Consider the following 15,166-nt stretch of genomic DNA (forward strand, 5'->3'; position numbering starts at 1 on the left):
TCCAATATAATTAAATACCCGATAAATTAATAACTTCGATAGTTAATACTTTTGGCCGATCCCAACTTAGGAATAACAAGCTAAATTGATACTTTGGTAAATTTATAAGATAATACATTATAAAAATTAATCATATACATCCCACGTGATATATAAATTAATAATTTCATAATTTATTTACTCCTTTAAGATGAGAAACCATTGTTGTTCGTATGATGTGTTGTGTTACAACAACTTTTGTCTATTTAAATAAGTTTTGCTTGATTAAATGTTCATAAAATGGAATAATATAACATATTGAAATGTGATCTACTTTTGAAAAAATTAAGTAAATTTACAAATTTTATTTTGTTAAACAAATACATAAAATTATTAGTTCATAACACAAAAACTAAATTCGATGTACAAATATATTTTATTTGCGTATATTAAAAGATTGTAACTAACCCCAGGACCAAAAAAAGGAACTTGCACAAGAGGCATGCCAAACAACCATGACTTTGGCTTCTCACATAACTTGGGATTCTTAAAAAGATTCTTGAAACGTTTGAAAAAAATATGAGGGGACTCGGAAATTAAACTCTGACAAGCCTAATAACGTGAACTTGTAACTAAATAAAATTGCATTAAAGTGAATGGTTGTATGAGCGCCTGCCACAATAAACCAAACTATAGTTTCACTTTTCATCAAATACTAGCAGCAAACTTCAGTTTTATTTTAATTACCATAATTCACTAAAAAATTTCATACAACCACCAAAACAAACTACAGCATTCGTGTATGTGTTTTGACATCTTTGCAACTAGCTAACATGTAGTTCCCTAAAAATTAAATGGCCCCTTCCATCGAAAGAGAGAACTAATCATAGTAACAATAAGGGTAGACCAGCGTCGATCTAATTAACTAAAACCTTTTGGGTAAACCAGGTTTCAGTTCCCAACACTGTTGTCCAAATCTGCTGCTATAAACTTTGAAGGGCAGAGACCTTCCGATGCCCAACGTTGAAGATATATATATATATACATACATATACATATACATATATATATATATATATATATATATATATATATATAATACGAATGTTCTGAAAGATGATACAAAAAAGGCAAAGAAGGAAGGCAATATCACCAAACATCTCTAAGGTATCTTCCATCCATCTGAAGTTGTTTCACTCTAGCTTCTGCCTTCGTTGAGTCCACCCTTTCCTGAAATTTTTTTTGCCAGCGATAACTAGTAAACAAACACGATCTAACTCGACAGCAAATAAGACAAGCGATCAACGAGCTCTAGCACCATCTTAAATATTGTTTTTATTCTTTCTTTTGTTTTGGAAAATACAAACTTGGAAGAAATTGGATGACTAACAGTTGGTGAAAGCTTTGCTCCCTCCTAGAATTCTATAGCCGTGTGCACATTCTGTAGCTAATTTATCTGTTTACGGGATTCATGCGTGTACATTCTGTAGCTATTTTATCCGTTAACGGGATTTATGTGTGAGTGTGCGTGCGTGCGCCTGAGAGAGAGAGAGAGAGAGAGAGAGAGAGAGAGAGAGAGAGATTGACACCTGCTCCTGGACAATGGTATGCAAAGTCCGATGAACGTCTCTAGCCATTCCTTTGGCGTCACCACATACATAAAAGTATCCCCCTTGAGATACCAAGTCCCACGTGTATGCTGCCTGAATATGGATAAATCGGTGCAACCGTTAGGTTTTCTCTCTAATTAAGAGAGACCGCTATCTATCGCTTTATTTAGAAAATGATAATAAAAAATTAAGAGAGACCACTTTGTGCTTCCCACAAATACTTACCTTCTCCATCAGTTTATGTTGAACATACTCCTTTGTTGGTCCCTCACGTGAGAATGCAACAATTAGTTCAGACAACACACCTTCTTCCACAAAGTTATTTAACTCATCTTGATAAATGAAATCCTACAAAAACAAAGATCCAGTATATATTTATCCATCCACCACAAGCACAAAGTATTCCAAAATATCAACAAGTCCAAAAAGGCAACGTAATAATATTTACCATTCTGCGGTTTCTGCAACCAAAGAAGAGAAGTGCAGGCCCTAATTGAGCACCCTCCCTTTTCAGGGCCATCCTTTCCTAAAAAAAGAGAAATTATACTTTATCTCCCTGTTTTTTTCAACAAATAAATTATGAAAACTCAGACTTGTAATGCAATTTTAAACCTGTAGAAATCCTCGGAAAGGTGCGAAGCCTGTACCAGGCCCCACCATGATAATAGGGACTGAAGGATCAGCAGGTAGCTTGAAATTGGATTGCCTAATAAAAATAGGAGCCCAGCTACTGTTATGGCTTTTCTCTAGAGGAACTGCATTCTGATTTTATTCAAAACAGTTCGTTGTTAGATACAAGCAAAGCCTAAGTTGTGCTGTAAGAGTATGGAAGGTTTTGGGATTTCAAAAACCAAAACAATTAGTGATAAGAAGCAGACAAGGGGCTGCATAGTCACAATCGGAACTACCTTCATCCAGAACGAACACACTCCTTTGTGAATTCTGCCAGTTGGCGTGGGACCATAAACTAAAGCACAGGTTACATGAACACGATGGAGTGCAAATCTGTTGGAAGCAACAATACTAGTCAAGTTTCTAAATATCTAATTAATTTATAGAAATAATATGACCTTAGCAAAGATGGTGACGGGAAATCACCTTGGTGAAGATGATATGGAATAGTAACGAGGCTGTAAGCGAGGGGCTACTGCAGCAAAAAACACACCAAGTGGAGGCTTCGCTGATGGGAACTCAGCCATTACCTCAACAAGACTTCTCTGACTTCCAACAATCCATTTTGAGTACTCATCCTGAATGGTGGAAGCATGTGATATGAGTATAGATGAAATATAAAAACAATATGAAAACAGAACCAAACATTCTAAGACGGTTTGCATTATTGTCAACCTTCCCCTGAGGTGATGATAAAAATTTAAGTCTTTCTGCTTCACTCGGTTCAACGGCATGTGCAGCCAAAGCAAGTAGAGCAGCCTGAAAGTATAAATCATTTAAAAGAAATCAATAGTAATATAAACAAGAATAAAACCAACATAAGAAAAAAAGTTAAGAGAAAGGCGATCACAACAAAAAACATGAAGATCACCTTCCGAGGTGGGTTCAATAGATCAGCATAACGTGCCAATGCAGTGCGGACTGTGCACGGACCAGGAAACGGAGGCGGTAATGAGCTTCCAAGAGACGTGCCATCATCATTATCAGTATGTATGGAGAATAGCAAATCTAAAGGTTGGCCCAACAACCTTGCAGCTTCTTCAACTGTTTCATCACAATTATCTGCATAAACACCTACATGGTCTCCAGTTTCATATCTGAAAAACAAAGTAAACAGTTTTAACCATGAGGTTGATAATGCCAGCATTAAAAGAGAAAAAAACATCATTTCGATCTATAATAAAAGGGAACTCAAGCAGGAACCCCTTGCTTTTGGGCTCAGACACCAAATCATTTCGGTCACCACAAATTAACTACACAAATGGCAGATTTCTTTCTTTACTGTAATGCAGGAAAAAACAAATGTAAAATCCGTTATCAACGACATACTAACATGAACAACAGCTAAATAAGGTACACAGTATGCATTGGAAAATCATTTTACAAAGAGTTACCCGCACTAAGTCTCTGCTTTTCGTTTGGCATGGTGGATAATACTCATGAATATAATTAGTTAATGTAATGATACACCTACAATTGACGAATGTTATTATTCTTATGAATATTTGAAAAGAATACTTTACTAAACGCAAACTCACAAACTATACGAAAGATGCACAAAAATTCCATTTATATGTGAAAAAAATATCAGCCTATCTACACAAACCATTTCTATTTTACATTTGACAGAGATGAAAGCATCAATATCCACCTATCACCAGTCTATAAAAGATTTAAAATAAAATTAAAAAGAAGTGGGTACATATATGAACTTACGTAATACCAGTTCCAGAGATATCAAACTCCAGATGGATGCAAGAGCGGTCAGACTCAGGTTTGTGAAGCTCTCTTTGAACAGCAACATTAACTCTTTCGGAAAGAAATACAGCAAAAAAATTAGTGAAAGAAAATAAAACTGGATAGAAAAAAGGGGAAAATAAAAGAATAAGCCAATTTTACTAAAATGTAATAATTGCTACAGAAACAAGGAATGCACAATCTACAAGTACCTGCAAGGATGGTGAATATCGAGAGACGCATTCCCATTAGCCATATTCGACTGACTGTCCTCATAAGAGGTAACAACACTAGGGTCATGAATAACAACTCTATATTCTGGAATTACAGCTGTATATGGAGTAGCCGCAGAATTTGTATCATCTTCATCTCGGAGGAATAGATCCAACTCAGGCCACAATGATTCCCTCCTAAAGAAGAACCCAAACATTACAGTTAACGCAAGCAAAAAAATGTAGTCATACTAATACTTCCCAAAAATTAGATGCTATCTTAAAAGGAGCAATCGAGAAAAGAATGACAACAGGACTACAGCATACCAAGCAGAAAAATCGTCCTCAATGCATTGATCATCATCACCTAAGCCAACGGGAACAAGACGCTTTGCACCTGCATTAACCACAAAGTTGCAAATTCAATAAAAAGTTATCAGATTTGGCGATTGAAATAAGCTACACAGAAAACAATGATAAACAAAAACTAAAATGTAAATCAGAAAACCTCAATCTTAATTCCTAACCTGTTCTTTAACAAAATAAGGAGAAGTGCAAACATACCAACTTGGTTCACAGCTAGTAATATAATACTTCGGACTTGTTTGGGACTGCCAATGGGAAGATATGAACATGTAGAAAGTTTTAACAAACATCCAAGTGCTTCCTAGAAAATCACTTGGAAGTGCTACCTATGCTTTTCCACATGCAATCCCAAACAGGCCCTTAATCACAACCAAATACCATACACAAACACATAACTGAATAATACAAAACGAAAAGTGCCAGTCTTTACACAGAATGCTAAATTGAAAATTCCCACTGCGATCTTACACCATGTATGTGATTAATCATACTGAAACGCAAGCGACAAGGTACACAAGTTTTCATTCAATAGCAATGAAAGAGAGAAAGCAAATTTAGTTATACCTTCTTCACTAAGTTGATCATCAACCACTTTTCCTATCTGCTTCAATAAGGATGTCATCAGAAGACGCAATACTACAAAGAATTAATGGAAAAAGACATAGTATTGATTTTACCTTATTGAAATGTTCATATTGTCGGTTACCCAGACCAAAAACACCATATTTTAGATGTTGAAGCCAGCTACCCCTATCTTTTCCCTGAAATAAAACCATGAGATCTCAATTTATTAAATGACAATGAAAATGTCATGGTTGTGTATAAACAATAAAGCCACCAACCTCCGTAAACCATTTGTAAAATCTTGCTGCATTATCAGTTGGCTCCCCATCTCCATAACTACAAAGTAAGGTCAAGTATATTGAACGCACTATTAGCAAGACCATTAAGAATCTAGAAATAACATAAGTATGGGTAAATGTGTTTCTTACGTGGCCAACATAAAAAATGCCAAAGTCTCTTTCTTCAGTTTTTCTTCATATGTATCATCATCCTCAGCATAGTCATCCTATTCAACCATAAGCAAATATAACTTATCGTATACTCCATATTATGCAGTTCGTCTAGCAACGATGCAATACAAAAAATCAGTTCCCATCTTACATACCAGGTCGACAACCTTCACAGCAGCTTTCTCATATCTAGCCTTGATCTCCTCAGCCAAAGCCTATGTTCACATAAAAAACATAACAGTTAGAAACTAAAAAAATTCCTACAAGAACACTATAAACTATTCTGTTATCTATGTTGTAAATTCAGAATCCGTACAGATAACTTTTGGTTATGTGCACTTCTGTACAATTGAGAAATCTATATTAACATATTACCACATTCATGATCCATGGTTTGACTCCCAAATGGCGTCAGAAACCACTCACTTTCTTAGTACAATGAAGCTGTCATGAATTCATCAACTGTACAATTCACTAAGTTGCTTAAATCAAGAACACCTGAAGTGTAAAACTGACGTGCACTATAGCCATGAACATTTCAACCTGCCTTTTTCTCCTATGGTTCAATCTCTAGGGACCTAAAGGTCAACACATTAACAAGTGCACCATTTCATTTCCATTTCTTGCCATGAAAAGCCAAAAGTTCGAATTACCATGGTACTTTTGAAATCATCTACAGAAACTGGCGATCTTGCCTCTAGAGCAAAAATCCAAAGCTGACTCTTCGTCGTAGGCTCGCAGAAGCACGCAAACATATAGAGTTCTAACCAGATCCTAAATAAAAATCTTAATCCGAATCGTTACTTTATGACAAACCACTATTATGTCCACTACTCAGCTGTCCCAATTCAACAACATTTCCCTGAAATCCAATCTTACAATCAAACTCCTATGAAAAACAAACCAACCCAAAATCTAAAATCCCAACAAAGCTCACCCCCTTTGATCACAACCACAAACTATTTGCAAATCATTTGACACGAAAATCTTGGTGTTTAACACAAAGCACATAAATTCAACCAAAATAGTTTACCTTAGCGAAACCCTCAGCTGTACCAGTCTGAGTTCCATAGAAGATCGTGACCCTAGACTTCCCCGCTGCAACATCAAACTCGTCTTCCTCCTCCTTCACCTCAAGCGGCTTGGGCACCACCAGCTGCTTCACCTCCCGGCTCCGATCAGACGATCTCCTCCACACCAGCACCAAAACCCCAATTATCAGCGCAATTGAAGTCGTCGCAATCACCACCACCGTGTCCGTCACCGAACCACCGAACGAAACCCCTAGCACCGACTCCAACGCGCGTACCAAATCCGAATTCGAACTCATCCTGAAATCTCTGTCAGTCAAAGCTCGGAACCCGAATCCCTTGCTCTCACTCAGTTATCCGTGAACTGAATCGCTGGTAATGGTGAAGGAGCTACGGAGTCCTCTCGGGTTCGATCACTTCTATGGCAGCGCAGCGAGGTTGGTAAACGAGATTGAGAGAGAGATTTGACCACAAATTATTCAGCCGGTTTTATATTTATTTTAAATATTAAATATAAAAGAAAATATAAAAACGAGGAAAAAGAGGGCTTTTTGAAACTTCAATTATAGCAGGAAACTTTCATGGGCGTTGATTTTTACGCCTCTTTTGTACTTTTTTTTTTTTTTTTTTTTTTTTGAGCGATCGGACTTTTTGGAGTTGACAAAATCGGAAACCTCTTTAAAACTTTATATTTTCTACTTTTGGATCCTTTATATACTTTCTAGTTTCTACTAATTTTTTTTGTTAAATGATAAATTTTTTTAAATTAGATGTTAAATTAATTATCGACGAAATTTGAATCTATATCATTATGCAATAGCTCAACTCTTTTCTACTACTATAATAAAATGTCACTTGCTTCTGTTGGTTACCTTCTACTAGTTTCTAGTTTTTTCCTTTTTTTTATTTATTGTTTAATACCTTTTGATTTTATACGGCTTAAAACCAGAGTTTTGATTCATGATTTGACAATAATATATGCTTCATTTTAATATAAATTTTTTTTAGTTAAAATGGTTCTTGACATTAACATAAATTCTCACTTTAAATCATAAGATTTGAAATCGATAAAAGTGATCTTAAATTTGCCTACAGTTAATCATTTTGATTATTCCATAAAAATATTTGTTATAAAGAACGAAAATGAGCTAAAATAATTTGTCAAAAATTGAGAGTACTTTTGTCATTTTCTCTTTTTATTTGACAGAGATTTTTTTTACATAGTGACCAAAATGATTGATGTTAAACAAACTCAGAGATCACTTTTATCGATTTTAAATTTCAGTGACCAAATTGAGAAGTTATACCAATCTCATGAACCATTTTAAATACAAAGCATTTTAATATACTTGGTAACTTTTACGAGCATAATTTGTAATGTGTCTGGTGAATAAAATGGAGTGTAACTTAAAAGTAACGGGAGTTAAATTTTTATTATTAATGTAAAGATAAATACCTATTATTAACGTAAAGATAAATACTCGTCAATTAACCCGTGTAATATAAACGGAATACTACAAACGTTTAAGATAAATACTCGTCAATTAACCCATGTAATATAAACGGAATACTACGCGTTTGTTTTAAACGTAATAATTAAGTACTCTACAACAAAAGTTAGAGTGGGATTAAATTATAAATGTGATTTTGCTGCTTTTGACACTACTGCTTTGGAAGTGTCGAAAACATCTTATGACTCAGGTGCCTCTAGTTTTTCGGCTTTTATTGTACCCCTCATTTGCTTTAGGACAATTTTTCTGATGTGGTCACATTTTTTATATATTGAAAGGAAAAAGAAGATAAAATTAATAACGAAAACAACGTAAGCACAATTAAAAATAAGACAATGCTATCTATGCATTCTTTTTAGTCTTCATACATTTTTTTTAATTTTCTAAGGTCGAATAGACTGAAGTAAAAAAAAATCAATAGCCAAATTGACAAAAATGTGTGAGAAGGAAAAATAAGTGTGTGAATAATACTATTCATTTTATTTTAAAAAACCCGAACTAGTATAAGCATGATTCTTGGTTACTCTCCACTTTCTAACAACTAATTATTTAACTTGTAAAGTTACCGCTCTACCAATATATAAGTTGTTTCTAAACTTAGATTTTGCATGCATCTTTGTGAAATTAAATTTTTTTTTTTGAAATAATTGTGAAATTAATGAAAATAAACTAGAAGCTAAGGGGATGCCACGTGTTTGAGATCCAACCTCTATTTGCATGCCCTTACAACCGGTATTGGGATGTGAGACGTGTAAAATCGTGAACCGGAATAGGTCGGACCAGTTCAGACCGGTTTGGAAAAGTTTGACATTGTTCCAATCAAATTTGGTTCAAAATTTGTTGGTTCGGATCGATTCAGTTTCAAAGTCCAGCATAAGCCCAAGGTTTTGGCTTTAGGCCCAAAATCCAAACAGTAAGTGAAGCCCAATATCCCAAATTATTTACTTGGCGTAGAACTTCAATGAATTTGACCGTTTGCTGGTATTGAATTTATTTTACTTTATGCTATTTGTTTTGACTTCATTGAGGTTTGTAATTGAGGGGTCTCTTTACTTTTTTTTAACGGACAGTTGAATCGTTGAAAGGCAATGGTAAGTGAGTCCTTCAAATGATCTCTTAAATAAACTCATTTGAGAGATTCCTTAATGGAAAGGCAAAGTCTTTATCTGCAATGAATTATTAGGCAAAAATTGGCAATCTTAAGTCAACAACGTTCCTTAATAAACTCATTTGAGAGATTCCTTAATGGAAAGGCAAACTCTTTATCTGCAGTGAATTATTAGGCAAAAATTGGCAATCTCAAGTCAACAACGTTCCTTGCTTTGCAAGGGTCGAGGGGAACGTCTATTGTACATAGCTTTACTCTTACTTTGTAAAGAGATTGTTTTCACGACTCGAACCTGTAACCTTTTGATCACAAGGGACCAACCTTTCTGTTGCGCATTGAATTATTAGACAATGGTGTTAATTTTGTTTGCTATTTTGCGGATTGTGTTGGATTCTATTGGGGTCTCAATCTGGCAAATGGCTTAACGACACAGATGATGATTTTGTTTTCACTAAATTGTTGCCCAGCTAGGGTCAGTGGCCGTCTTTTGAGTGTGACATGGAATCCTGATGCTAATATGTTATATACTCAGGGACTAGTGCTGGGATGCTAAATTTGGGCACGAAATCTACAGGATTACAGTTGGAGGTGGAGGTTCGCCTAGTAGTGGATCCCCTGAACTCTACTTGTGGTCGTTACCTTCTATGAAGGGTAGGAACCTTGTAGGTGCAGACTACAGCAGACAGCAGTGGCGAAACCAGGAATTGTTGGGGGGAGGGGGGAGGGGTGACATTTAACAGGTTTAAGGTCCTAAAAAATGTGGACATCCGTTCGAGGTCCAAGTATTGGGTTGGCAAGAAGATTATGTGAACTACCCAGAATATTCGTAGGAGAATTTCCACTAACCAAAATATTCGAAATAGCATTTAGACTACTCGAAATATTCTAAAGAGTAATTGAACTACATGATTATGTGGAGGAGAATTTAAGCATCCTTTCTTGTTGTATCATGTCATTACATAACTATATAACGAGTAAAGTTCTAAAAGACGTAAGTGCTGGATGAGCGGCAAGCATGACCCAACGCTTAGGCGAGGATCTAGATGAACTAGGTTGTACGTATAAATAAGTGTTTATTTATTATATAGTGATAATATCTAAAAATATTGATTAAAAAACACATAATATATAAAAATACTGACAATTTTATTTGTTATTTGTTGAATTTGATATAAGAGATAAAAATTCAAAGCATTACGAGTTCATAATACAACAAAATATTTTTGAAGCTAGTAAGAATTTATAGTTAATTTTAACGTAAATAAGATTGGCAAATACATAGTTTGAAAACTATGTGGGCAAACGAAACAATAACTAAAAAACAAATATAAAAAAGTACATGTAAATAGCAAGTTAGGCGGTGCAAATTGGTTGGACTATAGTTAAAATTGGGTGAATTTTACAAGGACACGTGGGGTGGGATGGGAGTGAGAGAAAGTCTCTTCTTCCTCCCTCGTTTTCTTCATTGGAACTTGAACTCCATTTTATAAACTACAAATTACAGATCTCCCTTCCTCCTTTCTTTGGCCTAGGTCTTTGAAAAAAAATAGACAGCTCGCGTGCAGCCTGTGTTACGTAGCAGAAGGGAAACCCAGAAAGCCAGAGCACCAGACGAAATTTCATCACTTTCGACGGGATCAGAGGGGCAGAACCACCATTCCTGAGCTTGGTTTCCGGCGAGGGGAGGGGCAGCTGCCCCTCCTCGCACTTATGTAGCTTCGCCCATGGCAGACAGTATTGCCATGGCATAATTGTGATTAAGGCGTTTTAATTTCATTTGGAAAAGTAGGTTAAAAACAACTTTTTGTTACAGTCATATTTAGAATAGGAATGTGATTGTGTAAATCCTAATAGATATAAGAATGTATCTTATATTCCTATTAGGAGTTGATTACCTATTAAATGTTGTAATCCTAAAGGGAAAGGTTTTTACCTATCTACTACTATAAATAAATGCATAATGGGGTGATACAAACACACCTCACAATTAAATCACTCTCTCTTCTCCCTTAATACCGTCAGCCCCTCTCTCTCTAAACTCTTAGATCTTTCAATCAAATAGGCTTACAACACTTTTAAAATTGTAGTATTTGTTGTGGACTATTTTACTGAAAGGGGAGATCAAGGGTGCGGTGGCAGAGAAAAAAATGAGAGAGTTGGGTAATTTCTGTGATGCTTTCATCACTTTTACCTTTATTTATAGTAACTTAGTAGGCTTCCTTGCTTTGCAAGTAATACAAACAAAAGTAACTTAAAAATGATATTGTGACTTCTTTTCTTTTCTCTTGAACTCCTCTGCATAACATATGTAGAAGTTACAAGTTATCAATTGAAAGCAAAGCAATTTTCTTTCTTCTTTTGCTGATTTAACCAAGCATTAATTCTCAAGCAATACTCCAATTCCTTTGGAGCTCACTTTTGAGCTGTGTTAGTTGATTTTCAGGCCGGACCACACTCAATAATCGACCGACATTATTAGTACTCGCCGGAAGCACCAAAACCAGCCCTTCATCACCAACCCCACTAATACCATAACTTGCATAAACTGGTTTTTGTCCCTTCAATTCAAGCCCATAAATCTCTGCCTCTTCCAAGTTCACGAATGTAAGCTTTGCTCCGTAAGCTATGAAGTCCGAATTACTCCCGCCCTCCTCCCTCCTTGCCGTCTCCTCAATTGCACCATTCTCTTCTGCCCCTTTTTTCACAATCAGCTCTACCAAATCTGACACTTCAGCTTCCGCAACCAAGAAATCTGCCGCAACCGTGCTCCACACTATGTCATTACTCAGAACTCCAAATTCCCCTTTATGCACATTTTTCGTACCAAATTCCCTCATATAATGGCAGAGAGAACTTCAAAAGCCGAGGAGACTTTGGCTGATTGCTTGCTTGGAGGACAAGAAATGTTGGAGACCAAATGATCAAGCTTCTCTGCAAAAACATGAAAAATGTGTTTTCTCATCCTTTACTTGTTAGGTGTCACTAGGGATGGGCAAAATACCCGCGGTTACCCGTCCATTTAAACTTTACGGTTATGGTTATGGGTAACCATTTTTATGGGTATAAGTGTTTACCCGTGAAATTTAAATTGGTGGTTATGGGTATTAACCGCGGTTATAAACGGGTAACCGTTTACCCATTTATTTTATATATGTAATGTTGAATATTTTAAAAATAAAATTTTATATATATATATATATATATGCGGCTGTTTGACGGGGGATGGGAAGTTGTGTTATTAACCCAACAATCACATCTCTTCAATTTGAATGTTGCATCTTTTGATTGTTGCCAAAAGACATGATTCACGGTCAACAAGTGTAATCCTTCTCCTAACCATGTTCTCTATCGGACAAAAGTTAAATCAATGCTATTCACTATAGTGCATGGTTTATATAGCTAATTATAATATAATGTAGCTCATTATATATATATATATATATATTATGTTAATACTTTACATTATGGGTAAAATAACCCAAGAATACCATCTTCTAAAGAGTTTTTGTAACCCAAGAATACTTAGCAAATATTATATTACCTTCATTGGTAATAGTTAAAAATATCGTCTGTAAACTATTATTTCAATTATTGGAATGACATACGAGCTTAAAAAATTAAAATATGGAAATGTATGATGAATGTTATCTGTAACGGTGTTTAATTGTCAAAAAAAAAAAAAAATTATGACAATTTTTTTTTAATTTTCAAGTTTTAAAAAACATGTAGACGGATGAAAAAAGGGTAATGGTAAAAAAAAGAAAAAGAAAAAGATAAACGGGTTAAAAAGGGTAAATGGGTAAACGGGTATTAAACGGTTACGGTTAAATGGGTATGGTTAACTGTTTGTAAACAGTTATGGGTATGGGTATAACCATTTAGGTAATTACCCAACGAGTAAACGGTTATGCGGTTATGAATATAAACGGTTATGGGTAAATAACCGCGGTTACCCGCCCGCCATAAATGTTGCCCATCCCTGTGTCACCCAGAAATCACCAACTGGATCTACCCTTTTCACAGAAAAAGGTGTTTCGGGTACTGAAGAAAGTGATGGGGATTCAGGTTTTCCGGGAAGTGGCACGTGAAGGAGCTTCCACGGCACTTGACCTGCGATGATCTTCCCCCACATGTTCATGAAGGCTGAGGCAGAAAATGCATCTCTAAGGACGTTGGCCCAGCTAAGTCCCACTGCCATTCCTCCACATTTTAAACCAAGTGAACTGCTTGCAATTACCACATGGAAAACCAACCATGTCAATATATGCAAGAGAACTAATTCCAACCGATTGTCATATGTCATTTTCTCGCACTTACTCATCACATGTCATGTACGCAACAAGATAATTATGAAAAGAAGATACGTATTAATTATTTTACTTATACGATGTTGTGATTGTAGAAAGATGACACAATGTCACCGGAATCTACGGACTGTTATGATCTTTTTTTCCTGTGTCCTATTACTTTCTACCAATTGCGAGCGAAAGGAGGCTACTGTAATTGTGTATTGGATGAATGAGAGATTCTCTCCCTCCAGTTGCCAACTCAATCAATTGATCCTTCGAACTTCACAGTGAAAAAGAAACAAAATATCTAGAAATTTAGAAAATACACTTGACTACAATACTTACATGTATCTAATACAATCACTATATTCATAAGAATTATATCTGACCGTCAGATGATGGTTACAGTGATGAATACATATAAGTATTGTAGTCAAATCCTTTTTTTTTTATTATTGGATTTACATAGAGAGTGCTATTCAAACAAAAATGAAACTTAAAAAAAAGCAATGAATTGAAGTGGTGAGCTAAAATAAGAAGAAAAAAAATATAGAGTCAAAGCAAACTTTCAACTTCCCAGTTGGTAAACTTGTGAAGTTTTCTTCAAAGATGGCGTTGCCTCGTCTTTCCCAAAAAAGATGGTTTGCTATTTAAAATAAAACAAGTATATATATAGGTATTAACTGTAAAAAGACCAAAGGAGAGTAACCAAGATCAGGACCAAGGGCTTGATTATAAGCAAGACCATCAAAGAGAGAAGAGTCATCCATGGCCCTGGCAGACCATTCATCAACCGTTTCTTCATAATGCGCTTCTACAATTCTTACACCGCTGTCGTTACACTTGATGAACGGCATTCCAGTTTTGGATCTCCGGATCCTCCCGGAGGCAGTGAAGTAGAGCTGCAGGAGCTGGAACATAGGTTTCTTCAAGTCATAAATTGTAAGCCCCTCAACTGCCTCATTCTTGAAGAAGTAGACCCCTTTGATGTAGTGAAGCTTCATGGCCAAGTCTATGTTGGTGACCTCATGGACCCTGTTTTCATCACCTATCCTTGTAGCTGGAACAACCGTTGACAGCCTCAAGCTGGTTGATGACACCATTTTGCAAGAACAAAGTGGACTACTCTAATGAAACTAGCTCCTTGAGAAGGAACTATAGCTAGCTAGGGAGAATATATATATATATATTGGTACCATCTTTTAATGTCAACTAAATTTGCAGCTAGATATGCTTTACCGTATTTTACTGTATAAATTTCATGCATATTCCAACCGTTTTATTTTTTACTTATTATTTGAAGATCATCCTTACCAAGAACCTATTCGAATCGATCGTTTAGTCATTAAAGTATATCAAATAAATAAATAAATAAATAGTTTATCATGAATATGTTACTTTATACTTTTATAATGATTTGTTCCATATATTTGAATGTATAAAAAAAGTCAGATTAAAATAATTTTTTGTAGGGTTGGTCTTCATATGAGGATTAAAAAATTGAATGGCTCCACTATATAAAACTTATACAATGAAAATACATTATTTATAGCAAGCGAGATTTGTGCATTCCCTAATGAGGGATGCAAGTATTGTCATTTGTTAATTCACTCAAGGAAACAATTTTTACGCACTATT

At 35.4% G+C, this 15,166-nt stretch overlaps 2 protein-coding genes across 3 annotated transcripts; both read right to left on the bottom strand.

The window, feature by feature from the left end:
- Positions 1-695: 695 nt before the first annotated feature.
- Positions 696-6,919, bottom strand: LOC103964936 (NADPH--cytochrome P450 reductase). 2 transcript variants are annotated; one of them, XR_007257317.1, is made up of 19 exons: positions 6,623-6,919; positions 5,745-5,804; positions 5,569-5,645; positions 5,419-5,476; positions 5,254-5,337; positions 5,141-5,177; positions 4,538-4,607; positions 4,211-4,408; positions 3,978-4,070; positions 3,133-3,358; positions 2,937-3,020; positions 2,688-2,839; positions 2,498-2,594; positions 2,202-2,351; positions 2,038-2,115; positions 1,815-1,937; positions 1,569-1,682; positions 1,055-1,209; positions 696-1,020 (listed from the first exon to the last, which is right to left on the bottom strand). XR_007257317.1 is itself a non-coding variant. In XM_009377933.3 (18 exons), the coding sequence occupies exons 1-18, from the start codon at positions 6,917-6,919 to the stop codon at positions 1,129-1,131; spliced, it is 2,079 nt and encodes a 692-aa protein (XP_009376208.1). In that variant the 3' UTR covers positions 696-1,128. The 2 variants fall into 2 exon arrangements, 1 of the variants encoding a protein (XP_009376208.1); XM_009377933.3 differs by having other exon boundaries at positions 696-1,209.
- A 4,704-nt stretch (positions 6,920-11,623) lies between these two features.
- LOC103964935 (protein ECERIFERUM 2) lies at positions 11,624-14,691 on the bottom strand. Its single transcript, XM_009377932.3, is given in 4 exon segments — positions 11,624-12,063; positions 12,066-12,222; positions 13,228-13,462; positions 14,213-14,691. Coding segments are annotated over 4 exon segments (1,251 nt in total). The 5' UTR covers positions 14,632-14,691.
- Positions 14,692-15,166: the final 475 nt, after the last annotated feature.

This window comes from the organism of the source record quoted next, unplaced genomic scaffold, assembly GCF_019419815.1.
Source record: "Pyrus x bretschneideri cultivar Hongxiangsu unplaced genomic scaffold, Pyrus_bretschneideri_v1 Contig17, whole genome shotgun sequence".
NCBI lineage: Eukaryota > Viridiplantae > Streptophyta > Magnoliopsida > Rosales > Rosaceae > Pyrus > Pyrus x bretschneideri.